The sequence below is a fragment of the Thermobia domestica genome, chromosome 8, assembly GCF_964235325.1.
Source record: "Thermobia domestica chromosome 8, izTheDome1.hap1.1, whole genome shotgun sequence".
Taxonomy (NCBI): domain Eukaryota; kingdom Metazoa; phylum Arthropoda; class Insecta; order Zygentoma; family Lepismatidae; genus Thermobia; species Thermobia domestica.
The window spans coordinates 4284050-4300350 of record NC_137461.1 but is presented as its reverse complement, the minus strand read 5'-3'; the positions used below and the strand labels follow the sequence as shown (position 1 = coordinate 4300350).

General features: G+C 37.0%; 1 protein-coding gene across 7 annotated transcripts in view; it reads left to right on the top strand.

Annotated features, from left to right (window-relative positions):
- The window catches only part of LOC145692656 (RILP-like protein homolog), a 179729-nt gene that overhangs the window by 112618 nt on the left and 50810 nt on the right, over positions 1-16301 (top strand). For all 7 annotated transcript variants that reach the window (XM_081768022.1, XM_081768025.1, XM_081768020.1 and 4 more), the window contains exons 3-5: positions 6243-6370; positions 10135-10338; positions 13204-13376. In XM_081768022.1, the coding sequence (XP_081624148.1) occupies positions 6243-6370; positions 10135-10338; positions 13204-13376 (505 nt within the window). The remainder of the gene's footprint in view (positions 1-6242; positions 6371-10134; positions 10339-13203; positions 13377-16301) is intronic.

Below are 16301 nucleotides of genomic sequence, written 5' to 3'. Positions count from 1 at the left end.
TTTTTGTAACTTCAAACCATACTTGCCTTCACAGATTCAGCAAATTTCCGCAGTTTTTGTGACTTCGAACCACAGTTAGCCTCACTGATTCAACAGTTTTCGTACTGACTGCAAGTCCACCATTTCGTGATAAATCAGCAACGGTCTATTTCTTTTAAGGCCTTTTCATGTTCCTTCCTCTTATTCAGAGCTCTCTTTCTTCAAACTTTTTGTAATTCTTTGCACAGTACAAAACACGTTTTATATTCAGCAAAGTTACAGACACAATGCAGCTTCTCCTGAATCACCGCTAAGTTGTAATCAACTGACTTCCTGTGAGTTATTGATGAGCGTTATGTTTCCGATCCTACAATTTTAATTCATAGATTGAAACGTCTCTTTGTTTGAAATCAATGATACTTTCAAATCCGGGATAATTTCTCCATGTATGTGTATTTATTGCGTTGAATTGTATTAGATTTCCAAGAAAGTATGTATTACTATAATTCATGTCCAAAATGTATCTGCCTTCTGCGAAAATATAAACTAAGTGACTTTACTTCGGAAACTGTCTAGATCTCTATTTTATTGATGGACTAACCATTAAATATAGGGTTATATTGTATTAACATTGTTATGATATTGATATATAACTTTATTAAAGTAATTTTATTAATATAATATGTTCTATTTAGCAATTCCAAATATACGAGGTGTGTGCAAAATTATCGAACCTTTGGTTGGCAAAAATACATTTATTGATTTGGAAATCTCCTTCAAAGTATTCTCCTTGGTAATGCACACACTTCTCCTAGCGCTCGCGCCATTGTTGGGAAACACTTCTGGATCGCAGTTTTTGGAATGGTGAGCAACCGCGCTGTTGGATTCCTCATGATGTCTTCTCTTGACTCATATCGGGTCCCTTGTAGTGGCATTTTCAGCTTGCAAATAACCAAAAATCGAACGGAGCCACGTCGGGTGGGTAGGGAGCATGACGACACATACAGAAATATTTGGCCATGAAAGCCTGAATTTCGCGGACACTCTCCTCATGCCCAAATTCTCGTTCAAAATTGAATGTACCGAAACGATTGAATGGTTTCCGCTTGGGTATCGCCAAACTTTTGGCAAATTTGATGTAATATCGCTACTCAAGGTTTTCTGTCATTTTACAAAAAACTGAAATTCGACAACCGCTCACTACACATCTTCACTTGTTCGCCGACTGCCAGCGATTCTCGCCTTCTGTGGGCGGGAAAAAAATCATGACTGCGCATGAGTGTTCCCTTTACATTTACAGTGAAGAAAGTCACCCGCGCTTCATTGATTTAAGCGGAAAAAAATAAGGTTCGATACTTTTTAAACACACCTCGTATGATACTTATACGTTGGGTTACAACATGTCTGGTCTTGCGAACTGAGAGACACTTTAGTGGGAAGTGATGCTTTTTCCAAACCAGGAGCACTTTGGACACCGAAACAAGGTCTTTTAAACCGGGACTGTTCCAGTCAAAACGTAACGTGTAGTAACCCTACTCTAGAATTGTTCCTTGTACGAAAATATTGGTTATTACTCTGATATCAGTGCAGTTTTTCTAATGCTAGCTTGTATTTGCAACCGTTCGAAAATTGAGATAATGTGAATCCATCAGTTATTATACACAGTTATTATGTGTAACATGTCGAGAAAATAATGCTAGTTCAACTTGGAGAATTATTATTTCTAAAAGATTACATTGACTTGTTTTTCTATAGTATAAGCATTTTAGTTCCTTCAATACGTTTTCCTTTTGTAAATCATACTTGGTTAAATAAAGCCATAATAGTTTCCTGTTATCTCATACTTCTGATTTCTTCAAATGAATTGCCATAAAAATTACAATTGATTCCAAGGATGTGGAAGAATGTTATTCATTTATTGGACAAATAACTATTCGTAACATTTAATCTTTATAGGATTAAAACATCGTTCCTGTAACGGTTTGTGTTGTCCATCTTGCATTGTGAAGTGGCAGTGACTATTTCATTTTTTCGCATTGCTTCAATGTGTGAAACAGTAAACTTAGAAATGTGTTGAGTTTTACTACTGCATTGTGCTCTCTGTCAACGTACAAAAACGTAACAAAACCAATAAGAATACTTTTGTTACTCGTATGATTGATTGTAACTAGGTCTCACTGTAGATATAGTTCATTGTGAAATATGGGAAGTTTGAAAATTAATTCCATAAGATTTTCCCGGTTAATCAATGTATTATTTAGTATTGCTACAACTGGGAAAACTAGAGCTCAGTGGTAAAGAGCTTGCCTTAACCTTTTGATATTCCATTACACATACACCTTTTATTACACCCATCTGAGAGTCCGTTCTTCTTATCCTCTTACTTTTTTAAAGGTTCAAAAAAAGGAATTAAAGTCTCTAATGTTGGCTGGCAAGCATGTGCGTAGTGATGATGCCCCATTTAAATATCTGTTGATCAGAACAACGCGTGACTACAAACACTCGATTGTTTCAGTGTCAAGATACGAACAGAAACAAATATCGAGAAAGTCTTACAGATGTAAGGTTCACAGTGCATGACCATAAATGACAAAATGTTCTTATCAGCTCCCCTCTTTTCAACTTCTTATTTGCTCATAGAGATTAGGAAGGTTTTTTCGGTACATTTCAGTTGTGTGTGAGAAAAGTGCTTGTTGTTTTTCTGGTTTTTGTGTCTTTATGACTGTTTTCATAACTTTTTTTCTGCAGCATGTGTTGTATGTAATTCGGAAGCTTGAAAAGTGAACGTGATTGGGATTGTTATAGTTTGAGAGCTTGGCATAGTTATTTTAGAAGGACTTGTTTGTAGTTCTTTGGTTAGATAGTACAATAGCATGTCTTTGAAAGCAATTATGGCGTTTCTATTCCAGCACCCCATTCTGGAGACTTTGGAAAGATTTAACACGGAGAGAGTAAGATAACAGCTGAGTTGTATTCGGATAGCGAAAGTGTGGGTGGGGTGGTAGCGGGAATAAAGGAGGAGGATGCTGGTGGTGAGGAAGATGTGCGTAATGATGGTGATTAATTACGGAAGAACATATATCCGATCGAGAAAGTGGGAGCGGGGAGTCTGACGACTCTGCTCAAGCATCAACCAATGCTTTGACCTCCCTGCCTACAAATTTTAGATCTTCCAACAGAATGGGGAAGTATTTTTCCGTCGTAAGTATTCAAGAAATTGCAATATGGAGCTACGAAAAGACAAGAGCATATTTCAAAGTAGATTTTATCTGGGTTCATGCAGCCAGTGCCGGTCCCAGGGGCGTAAAACTTTCTGAGAGGGATTTTGTAGGGAGATTTCCCTTTTCGTGTACGCTACACACACACACATGTACAGTACAAGATACCTCGGAAAACTTCTTTCATTCTGAAAAAAAATGACATATAAATCATGATACTCGGATGAATAGTGCTGTGGTTAAACATTTTTTATTTCATTTCGTATTTTCTCACGGTTTCTTTATGAAATTTTGGTTCTTGCAACAGGATTGGGAAATATTCTTTCCGTAATTATTCAAGAAATTGAAGTATGATTTGGCACATAAGTTACGAAAAGACAGCATATTTCAAAGTAGATTTTATTTCCCAGGGGGGCACAAAACTTCTCGAAAGTAATTTTTCTGAAGGAAAATTTCCCGAATTGCCTCAAATTTCCTTTTCGGTATACCTCGTACGCTCAGGATTTTAATGCCATTTGAAAGTTAGTTTTATTGTGAAAAGAATAGCGAATGAACGATGGTACTTAGATGAATAGTGCCGAAGCAGTAGATACTTAACTGCAAGTCAACATTTTCCTTTAAAACAAGCCGAAATATCAAAGGGTTAATAGGAGGGATCACTAGTTCGATTCTAGATCATTCGTTTCTGGTAGACAGTGTTGTGTTCTTGACTTTCGCCGGAGTACTTGCGTTTCCTCTCATATTCTCATACCACTATTTTTTCATAAGAATTCACTTCCATTAATCATCTCTTTCCTTTAGCCTGAAAGGCATAATGGTGGAACATAAAATTAAATATTCCATTGTAGTTATTACAGTAGTACTATTACTACTACTACGACGAAGTCTTTGCATCACATGACATGTGTTTACATCCGATATTGATTGAAGAGCATCTTCTCCCATATGATTTAATATGTACAGTAGTTACCGCACCTCTTCAGTGCAGGAAACATACTTTCAAGTGTTGTTTGAAGCTTATGTGATCCCTCCCGTTAAGCTGCAGATTCGTGTCTCGTATTACTTTGACACTATAGTCTAAAACAGCCAACAATCAAAGAGCGAGTATAATATAATACACAAATCGAAAAAGTCCACGAAAAATTAAGACATCCTTTGTAGTTTTCGTGTCTTTTGTCTTTATAAAACGTCTATATAAAAAAAAAATCTATATAAATTTTGGGTTTATAAAACGCTTGAGTATCATGGAAAACATTTTTTTTTTTCGTCTGTTAACAAGTAGGATTCGTTTACAGACTTCCAGAAGGATAAGTAAGGGAAATCTTACAGCTACGTATGTCCGTCTACTTGTCCAGAGACATCAGAGCAGAGATGGTAAGATATAGCGAGAACAGATTTGTGGAATCAATTCAGTGTCCCTATATTAAGTTCCGTCTGTTTAATTTATCTTCTGTTCACATAGAAAGTACAAGGTAACAAAAAAGGTTTTGAAGTAATCTCCATCAGCATCCGAAATCTTTTGCCAACGTTCCTGCAGCTGCAAAATACGCGTGATAAAACTCGGCAGCCGTGGACGTAAAGAAGCTAGTGAATGCGTTCCGCAGGTCTCCCTCATTTGCGAAGCAACTCCCGCGGAGGTGGTTATCGAGAGAATGAAATAGGTGGTAATTTGTTGGTGCAAGATCCGCTGAATATAGTGTATGGCACAGTATCTCCCATCCAAGTTGCTGAAGGGTCTCCGAGGTCCTGTTTGCCACACGTGGCTTGGCATTGTTATGCAGGAACAGAAACACTAATGTCGGCTCCTTCTGCCGCAATGCAGTGATGGTCTGACCAAGTGGAAGGAGCTCGTAATTCACCACTTGCCGACAATTCCAGCATACAGGGAACATAATCTTTCGTATGTGCAGAGGTGATCTTGAGGTGTGAGAAACAGTCACATGGTGACAACCTGTGTCTGGTACGCTTGGGAGTGTCATAGTGGACCCACTTTTGGTCACCAGTGAGCAAGCGATCAAAGGTGGGTATTTAAGGTGGCGAATGGCCAAGGATAAACAGGTTGTCACTTGTTATTCCTTGTTAGCTGCCGATAATGTGTAGGGTACCCAATTGCTTAACTTGTATGCCTTCCCTATGCGATGCAGATGTAGTCTGAAACCTGCCTTTGTTCGTACTATGACACTAAAACAATCGAATATTTGCTGTCACGTGTGAAGTACGTGGAGTTCTGATCAACAAATATGTAAATGTTACGTCTTTGTCAGTGGAAACATGAAATCACTCTGCAAGTTCATCACACGTTAGACCATTGTCCTCCTCGGCGGCTGCTTTCGGAACATTGTCATCCAACACATGTGATCGTTCACTCCAAGGTTCATCGAAAAGACTCATCTCGCAAACGAAATTCCTAGAACCAAGCTGGGCGATGCATTCTCCCCAAATGCCTGACATATGCGGTAGCTAACAAGCCCATTTTCAAGTCATGCAACAAACACATGCGAATAACATGCTTCGATACCTCCATTTCTCTTCGACACTGGTCGAGCTATGACTGCTGAATGTGTACAACGTGCCTTTATTACTGAAAGTCGATGGTCGGACTAACTTCCGATCCTTGGCAGGCACGTGCGCCATTTCTTTTCCTTTCTGTGAGCGCATGATTAATAGGGCGTCAAAAACGGCAAGACATTTTTGGGTTACCTTGTAGATTCATGATCCCGAGAATAGACTTCATCTTAGTTTTTATTCTTCTACACGAAACAAGAAGTATTAAATTAACACAAATTTGACTAGCATTGATTCCCATCTAGTAATGATTGTGAGAGATAAACGAGAAACCGGTTTTGATGTGGATTCAGCGTCCGAAAAACCGGTTTTATCTCTGACCATATCGCTCTGTTACAACTGGAAGTTGAATTCGCATAGTTCGGAAGTCTTGTGGTTCCACAGCGTAAAACAAAAATCACTTGTTTAAATATTAAAGGAATAATTATGTGCTACTACTAATTCTTCCATCATGTTTATCTTTTTTTGTTTGGTTCACAGGTCAGATAGCCAGTCCAGAAGTGGATACACAGGTCCTTCAACGACTGCGTGAATTAGTCGACCAACAAAGAGAACAGCTTCGTGCCAAAGAGAAAGACCTTAGTGCCAAATCTAATGAAATAGAAACAGTAAGTTTTATTGTAGTCCACATTAAATGTGTCTTACTTGCTATATGCTTTTGTACGTATAAAATACTAAATAATCAAATAAGCTTGTTCATAGCTGTATGATTAGCAATACGATCCGGCTTCCATTCCCAGCGAGGGTTTATGTAGCTGGGATCCCAATGTTAAACTTTCGATCCACGTCTCATATAGCGTGGCAATTGAAAAGGAACGTTAAATTCCCAATCAACCAACCAATTGCAGATGAAACCATTCATTTTATCAAAAGTTTGATGTTCTTTTATTTAATAACAAAGAGAGAATTTTCATGTAGTATTCACTAACTATTCACTACCGGTAACTATTTCAGATAAGGACCTGAATTGATAAACATCCAAGTCCAAACAAAAATGTTCAGTATTATAATGTTTTTGCTCCTGAAAAAAAAATACTGCTGTGGAGTTGGAACGATTTCACTTCAGGTCTTCAGTTGCTGTTTAGAAGAAAAGTATACGGAACAAACCTTTTAAAGGTTACTTTTAGTCTATGGTTATTTGGGAATGCGTTTTCGAAGCGTTACACCCTAGAGCGAACGCGACGAAGGTGGCTCTTTGGTAACTTTACTTTTGCCAGAATTATAAACCATACTGTGAGCCACAGTCAGGGTTTCCAGGTCTTTTTTACCAAGTCCAAATCTATAATAGCAGAGTTCCAGTACTTTGCACAAAGCATCTTCAAAGCAGCTGTTTCTTGCTAAAATTTCCCCTTGCCTGGCAACACGTCTTTCCTTTTTTCCTTCCTTTTGACATTTTTTAAACAGCAGGCGGTCTATTGTTCCGAAACGCACCAAATACGCTCAAGGTGACGTTTTCTCCGCGTTTTTATTGCTTTCGCGTTTGTGATTAGCTATCCACATTTAAATACATGACCAGCGTATTCCAAGCGTACGCAAGAGCAATAAAATCGCTTTGCAATCGCTACAAATAGCCGGGCACTTAGGCGTAAGAAAAGTAACCGATCAGACGGTTCGTAAGTGATGTGAATGTAGTGGTTGCTTATAATAAGAGTTTGCTAAAATATTCAATAAATGGCGTACTTTTTTTTTTCCACAATAGGGAGACTTATTAGTTTACTGGGTAATAAGGGAAAAAATGGGAAGGGAATGAGTATGTCTCATTTAAGCTCGATCCTGGAAAAGGACGTTAAACTCTAAATTAACCAATCACTAACTTAAATGTTTGAAACTCAACTTATTAATTTTAAAATTAGATACAGAAATTGTGGCGAATGATATTACTGTAAAATTTTACTTTGACCCTAATAATGATATACCGTGTAATGTGAATTGATAAGGAATGTCAATAACAACTTAAGTATTGATTCAGTATCTTATATATGGTAATATTCCATATTTATATATAAATGTATACAGTGAAGTAAGGAAATTGCCTGCGAAAGTTTTTTTATGTGATTTTTTATACTCAAGGGGTGGAAGCAAGTTTAATAAGAAGATAATTAAAAAATCAGAACATTAAGGTGGTAATAGACATGAAATAATGATAATCCACAAGAACTGTAACTTCCTATAACTGTAACAGTTCTGGGAATTGTAATTTTCGAAACAAATAGATAAAAGTAATTTTGATGAGTAGAGGAGAAGATTTCTTGTGCATTGTTATTTGCTAAAAGATAACGCTAATGGATTATACTGTTACAGTTTACATTTTATGAACTTGAACTGCTCTAAAAAGTAGTCATCATTCTAAAGAACATTGTGTGTGTAGTCCTTTCATGGCCCATGTACTGTCTGTGCCAGTGATCCTAGGTTCAATACTTGGTTCTGGACTCGAAATGTAACTTTCTCTTTCCTCCTTTTTTTCTTTTCTTTTTTACATTATATATACATGTAGAAATTAGTAAATCATGACCTAGAAAACCAGAAAATGTCAGGGAATTCGTGCTAACCAAATAAGTGGAACTCTGTTATGTTCTACAAAGGATGTTCGGAAAAACCACGAAAATAATTTACGAAATGACTTCTGATATGGAGTTCCTATCCACCTGAAAAACCTGGAAAAGTCAGAAAATTCAGCTTGCTCGTAAAGAGACAAGGAAGAGTCAGAGAACTTCATGAAAAAACTGGAAAAGTCAGGGAATTTTAGGTATAGATATTTACTTGTCACAACCTTTTTTTGCCTGCCCCTTTTAGACTGTTCGGTAGGGGATATTTTATAAGATAAATTAGTTTGGTGCAAAATTTCTCTACCTATACCCACACGCTATACACATCTAACATTACATATATATTAGATGAGAAACCCTTGGTGGATTTTTTTTTTTTTATATATATATATATACATTATATGTATGCCTAGAAATTAGTAAATTATGACCTAGAAAACCTGGAAAAGTCAGGAAATTCATGCTTGCCAAATAAGTGGGAACCCTGTTATAGGAATAATGAAAAACATTATAGACTAACAAGATGCACAAATCCTTCATTTCGGATTTATAGCTTGGAACAATTGGCTTTAAAAAGAGTCATAACTCGAGAACGCAATAATAGATGAAGGTCGAGTAGAAGAACATAGTAGTTATTATTTTGTACCTTTTCATTTCCTGATTCATCATTTTTCGATTCTAAAAGAAGACATGAATTTCGTTCTATGCGTCAGAGCAAACCGTGTCTCTGCCCCTGTTCCACATCCCCTTTTACATTCTTTATTAGACAAGTATGTTCTTTCACCTGGCTTTGATCCGACATTTCGTTCTCGAGCTATGAGTTATGAGCCTGAATTTTATCATTCTAACTTAACTCACTTTTGATGGGCTGTAGCTTCTAAATAGCATATTTGCACACACATGTTCAGGGCCGGCTCTATCATGCGACAGGTTTCGTAGGGTGGCAAAACTTGTCATAACTATATTATTTAAAATAAATATTTCTTGTTGGAAACAGACTTCGTGATGTTGGTAGTTAAATTTGCTAATCTGACTTTCTATTTGAATACTACATTCATACATCATGTTTAGGTCGTATTATTTAATTTTACATAGATAACGCTAAAGCAAGTGGTAAAACAAATCCCAGCATGAGTTGCTTGATTGTTGTCAAACGCAAGAACTCAATTTTCGAACAGTAGCGAACACCTATTCCATTTAATTAGTTATCACAGTCTTGATAAGGAAGCAAAGTCTTATCTTTGTCACAAACAAGTTCCTTATCATTGAAGGTAGAAACATTTTTAATTTTTTTTAACAGTTGTAGAAAGAAAATCAAGAAATAAAGATAAAAGAGCTAGTTGCACTGGAATTGTAAACAGATATATTGAGATTGAAACTCGATATTGAATTCTATACAAAAAAGAATTACCACCTTTCCTCTGCAGGTGTATTTGTTGTATTATTTACTAACATATTATTATTTAAATTAAAAAACATACCAACGAGATTGTATTTGTAGTGTTAGGCCTTTCTAAGTGCGAGTGCACTTTCCCTCTCTTCATTGTTCATGATGGGGTAGCATATTTAAAATCGTGGCTTTTAAGATTTGTTCTTTCTGGAGAAAGGGGGCGGCAAATGATACCATTGCCTAGCGCCGGCCCTGTTCATGTTTTTGTGTGAGGAGTTATTTCCCAAAGCTTTCTTTGTAAGTAATGTATGTATGTAGGCTGTATGTATTTTTATGAACACCCTGTATAAAATTTAATACACAATTGGAGCAAATAGCATGTGTAAATGTAAATGTAATAGACGTTAAATATAAATTTTATTTTATTTGTTTTCAGCTTCAGACGCAGGTGGAGCGACTAACGATGTTAGGGAAGGAGTTAAGACGAAAACACAAGACTCATCAAAATCAGATTCGAAGTCTGATCGACGAACGAGCTGACTTCCTTGCACAGCTTCAGGATCAACAGAGGGAGTTGATACAGCTGCGACAGCGACTAGGACTTGCGCAAAAGGAGAACGAAGACTTGGCTAAGTCACATGTAGGTACTTCTGAGAATACGCTTTATTTGCTGGAGGGATTTCCCCTTAATGTGTTTTCATTGTAGTATTTACTACTGGAAATTCAGAGAAACAGTTGAACTGGGCTTCTATTATTTGAGTCAATATGCATTGATATCTCTCTCTGTCCCATGATAACATTCGTAAAATCTGTCAAACTGTAATGAATTCTTTCACGGTTAGGGATTATCTGAGATTGAAATCTATGAAGAATTAAGTGGTAAAATCCTTTTACTCGTTGAAAGTTTGTCCAATTAAATAATGGAATTACAAAACAGTTTTCTGAGATAGTTTTCATATGCAGCCCGCCTAATCCTGTTTTCCGGCCCGCTGCTCAGTTATTGTAAACATTTTTTTTTTTTTCAAAACCTGTTAAGAGTTAACTGGAAATTTTCCATCGATCACAGTGTGCGAAACGTGGTAACGCTCTGAAGACAAACACTTGGCAAGAGCAGGTACATGGGGGAAATTTCCCTCAATATAAGGATTGCTGGAATTAGCGACAAAGTTCTAAATACATTATTCTGCTCCTCTTTAGTGAGTAAATATTTTGATTACCAGTATAACAGTTGTTTTGGTTATTGTGATGTAAATTACGATGAACATGTTCCATCATTTAATACTATACTATTCAATTGTCGTAAAAATGATATATCTACAGTGAGGCCCGCGACGCCATTTAGTGCTCTGTGATTGGCCCGCCCAGTGTTCCAAGTTGCACACTCTTGGTGTAGAATTAAAAGGGGATGAATTAAGCATCGTGGTACCAAAATAATTTTCTGTGATGATTTAGAAGTCCTGATTTTTGTTGAAATTTTCCAGTATTTACCATTATTTACAGTTGAAATAGATCAAGAACAGAACTCAAAGATGAATTGACTCTACATTAAAAGTTGTTTCCACCATAAATTCCGAAATAATTATTCTATCTTCATAAAACAAACTATGTGCTTTCTTTGAGACTCATCCGGTGCTTGGGGTCCCTGGTTCGATCCCAGCTCGCGCCGTGTGGACTTTGTGGTGGACAAACACCGTGCTCGTGGGTTTTCTCGGGGTTCTCCCGTTTCCTCCCACTTTCTTCATTCCACCATTTCATTCATCTCTCATTATCACCGTCTCCTTTAGCCTAACCGGCATAACCGTGGGACGTAAAACTCAAAGATTTCATTTCATTTAATTTTCTTTGAGACTCAAGAGTTAGAGACAAGGGGTCGATTTTGCCATCTTAATAATAATATACTTTTCATGAAACCTGTGTTCTGCTTTCTTTTGAAGCTCCTCGATGAGACCAACTGCTTGGAGTTGAAATCAGTCCGATGCAATGAGAATTTTTTAATATATATGAATTCAGCCCTACATTACATCTTTTTTAAAAAGGAAATGTTGATAAATTTAAAAATATAATAATTAATGCATTATGTCGCCCATTCCCTGAATCCTTAAAAGAGTTTCTCCCATTGGTTGGAATGGAAGTCGGTCAAAGTAACACTGTATAAAGTAAAAAATAAAGAAAAAGAGCTAGCTTCTTCTGTTGACGGTATCACCAGTATGAAATATTGTGTATCCAAATGGTTAGTTTGCATGGTTTTAAATTCAGCTTCTACTGAGGACACAGAATTGCAATTCTTGACAATCCAGTATTGTGAGCCAATTAAGAAAGCACCTAAATAAATAAATACATCTATTATATGCCTTTGGTGTGTATGATTTTGGACTCGAATCCCTGTGCTTCAGAATCTATCTATTTATATATGTATAAAAGTGTGTCTATATATGTATGACCAGCATAACTTTGGAATGGCTAAAACAATTTTAATCAAGCTTGTTACACACTTGATTAAATTACTTACAATCTGAAAAAGAAGACTGTGGAATAAGACTCCTCCTCCAGCGAACCTATGTGGGAGTGGGAGAGAAGACATAAAAATCGTCAAAAGTATTAGGGTCGAATCCATGGCATGGGGGTGAGAAGGGGTGAAAACTAAAATGTCTGAAATGACCAAGAGTAGTGTCGATTCATAGTTTTCGTGGGCGACCTTCCCGATGACATTTAAACCCAAGTTTACGCAAAAACGGGCATGTGAAGTGGATTTGAAATTTACTTCGACTTCACTCGTACATTTATCTAGTATATATATATATATATATATATATATATATATATATATATATATATATATATATATATATATATATTGCGTGTATATGTATGAATGTATATTCCAGCGTAACTCTGAAACTTCTGGAGCAATTTCAACAAAACCTAGTAGGCATATGAATTACAATCTAGAAAAAATACTGTTTGGGTAAGACTTCCAAGAAATGACAGTTGGAAAGGTTACGTAAAAATAATCTAAACTGACCGATATTAGTTTTCGGGGTCACTGAAATGAATGGTGACTCTCGCAAAGCCATTTAAGTCTAAGTTCAGTCTAATGGACAGAGAGAGTGTGCGTGCGTATTGGGGGGGGGGATTAAATTTCAAAAATATCGAATCAAACAGACATGCTTCAGAACTTTAGCGAATTGTCTTACAGTCGTCTGGTTACGAGCCCTTCAAGCAAGATAGATTCATTAGACATTATTACATAAAATACTATTTCTTTTACATAAAGAGAATAACTTGCTAATTAGTTCATGTCTGTTTGGAAGCTTAATAATCTTGAAACTTGGAAACTACAATAATTAGTTTGATCAGATTGATAGTTATATGATGAAATTATGGTGTTATCGTACATATTGGTACCTTTATGATTGAAATATATTATTATTATACATATATTGGTAAGTTATTAGAATAAGCACATCTGCGAGAAATCAATTTCATGTTTCCTTCCCTTTTTCAGTCTGAAATTCCTGATCTAAAAAACAAGGTAGTTTATGACCTTGACGATCCTAATAGACCAAGGTTCACAACTTCAGAATTGAAGGAAATACTTCAGGAGAGGAACGAACTGAAAGCTCGTGTCAGTGACTTAGAAGATGAATTGGAAATCTACAATCCAAGATCCAGTAAAACGTAAGTGGGGCAACTTTTCTTCAGATAGATTTCAGTTATTCGGCTTTCTGTTGCAATATAGATCAGATGTACAGCGGGGGACACTTCTAAATGGTACAGCCATATGGAGATTTACGGCTAAGGTGTACCATTTAGAAGTGTCCCCCGCTGTACCATGTGCTTACCCTAGTTTCTTATTAATGTTGTACTAGTATATTGCTTGGCTGGGAAGAAAAACGATAGAGTGTTAGATAATGTGAAAAAATACAACAACAGAAGGGCGCCTATTGTCACTGGTTAGCTATGTCCTCTCACTGTAAACATGCCAAGGTTCGTATAATTCTGTTCACTCGAGGTTCTGTATCAAATAGCCTGTGGAATAAAGTGGAATATGCTTTTAACGACAACGTATTTGAAACAGTGCCGAGCGATAGAATTTGTAACATCGGAGAAAGTGAATTCTAGTGAAATGCATTATCGTTTATAATTAATTCGTCTAAATGCGGTTGCGGAAACACGGTGGCTTACCTCTGGTGCGTGGAGTCCGTGGTTCGATACCCAGCCAGGTTAGTTTGTGATGGACAGCATTGTATCCGTGGATTTTCTCGGGGGTACTCTCGTTTCCTCCCGTGAGCCGCGGTGGCTCAATGGTAGAGCGTTCACCTCTGGTGCATGGTGTCCCTGGTTCGATCCCAGCTCGTGTCAAGTGAACTTTGTGGTGGACATACATCGTGTGCGTGAATTTTCTCGGGTTTCTCCCGTTTCCTCTCACTTTATTCATTCCTCCATTTTCGTCATTTCTTATCATCGGCGTCTCCTTTAGCTTACCTGGCATAACCTTGGGACACAAAACTTCAATATTTCATTTCTATTTCCTTCCACATTCTCATTCCACCTATTCTTCCATCATTATTCATTTCCCTTAATCATCCATCTCTCTTAGCCTAATGGACATACTCGCTGGACGTTAAAACTGAAATGTTTCATATAAATGGATTCGTTTTTTCTTTTATTTAGCGCATCAATAAAGTTCCCGAACTGATGTCATGAAGTCATTATGTGCAGGACGCTGGTGTCCCTTCAGCTTTCCTCCTCTCTCTCTCTCTCTGCACAGCTTTGCCTATTGGTGCAGTGGTTTGAAGCTGTGGAAAAATTCTTCTTCAGTGCCTTTAGTTCCTTCGTCAAGATGGTCTTGATAGCCTGTACATTCTCAAATATGTTGTCCTTAAGTAGAATTTCAAGTTTGGAAAAATGCAGTTTGACTGGCTTTCTTTTTCCTTCATAAACCGTCAGACAGCATCACAGTTAGATGAGAAAGCATTGTCGTAATGATTCCTAGTACTGGAGCTGATTGTGACCTGACAGGTCATTCGCTTTAGATAGAAGCTGTGATTGATGATTTGGCCGTCTGGAACAAATTCGTTGTGAATGAAACCCTTGACATTAAAAATGACACTATTAATGAAGACTTAACTCTGCTATTTGTACATGTGAAACTTGATTGCTCTTGGCTTCCTTGGACAAACCTACAGCGACAGCTATAGTTTGGTAAGATAATCGTACCTGAAACATCATGCTTCATTCCTAGAGACAATGATTTTGAGGAAATTTTACAGGAATTCACTATCATAAACTCCTTGCAACTTAACACTCACTGGCTTTTCTGTTGAACATCTAGAATATGTGGTACACAACGGGAGCTCCTTTCTCTAAATGTTCATAAATGATACCATAACGATCTCCTTATTCATGTTGAAGATGATTTCCTGAAGACTTAAAAGATGTCATCAGGAAAATGGTTCTTCACGGGATCCACAGTTTCGTCATATCTCTTGAGTGCTTTGTGTCCTGCCCTCGCATTCTGTAGCAAGCCATGGGTTTCCGTGGCTAGTTTTCAAAATTTTACACAAAGCTTGATTGCAGTCTACTGCTTATGCTGAAAACATAACCGAGTTACTGCACATTATGTAGCACTGTTAAACTTTATAATGAGTAAACGGGATTCCTGCGTGTTTAGTGAAGGGATGTAGCTACCAGATAATAATAGACGCCGTTTTGTTCTAACGTTAGGTAAGATTGCGCATTTTTTTTTTTCCTCAGTCGTCCCACGTATTTTATTTTCCCTTTAAGATAGCTTTGACTTCATTAAAGGAGCCTAAAGTTTAATTGTTCAGTGATGGATAATATGATGTGCAGTTTCATAGTTTCATTCCGTACGATTTTTGTACTGGCTGCTGGCCGACGGTTTTCCTGAAGATACGTTCCCTCTTTCCCATTTCCTAATAATTCGATCAGTTATTTAATCGGTATTTAGTTTATCTTAAGGTGAAAAGGATCTCCATTGGATTTTTCAGTTTGTTCGAAATACAAGCAGGGGCGGATCCAGGACCGTCTTCTGGGGGGGAGGGTGTCATACTGCTACTTAGAGCTACTTTTAATAGTTTCAAACTCTGGGAGGGTTTTATTTATATATATAAAATATGAAAGTTTCCTCTTCTTGGGGGGGGGACGATCGCCCCCTCCTAGATCCACCACTGAATACAAGGTAGTTCTCCATTATTTTTTTTTTAAAAAATCTTCAGTTTAACGCCTCATAATATACCCACAATACCCCAGATTCCCGTATAAAACAGGATCTCAGTAAAAATTTCCTGAGTCATCGCTGTTTATCCTAGGATCATGATTCATACATCATTCTCTTCCGAATAGAACAGCCTTTCAAACGGTACCATTCACATGTCTTCATCATGTATCTGAGGCGGGAAAGTCGCGAAAAAAGGGATTTTTTTTTTGTTTATATATATATATATATGCTTTGAATAGTTGGAGTTTTATTATCAGTCTTGAATTTTTCAAAGCTAAAAAGTTGTTGAAAATCTTTCTTCATTTATCCTTTTGCAGGCTTGGTATGAGTAGCTTTTATATTATTCGTATAGTCGCTTTCAT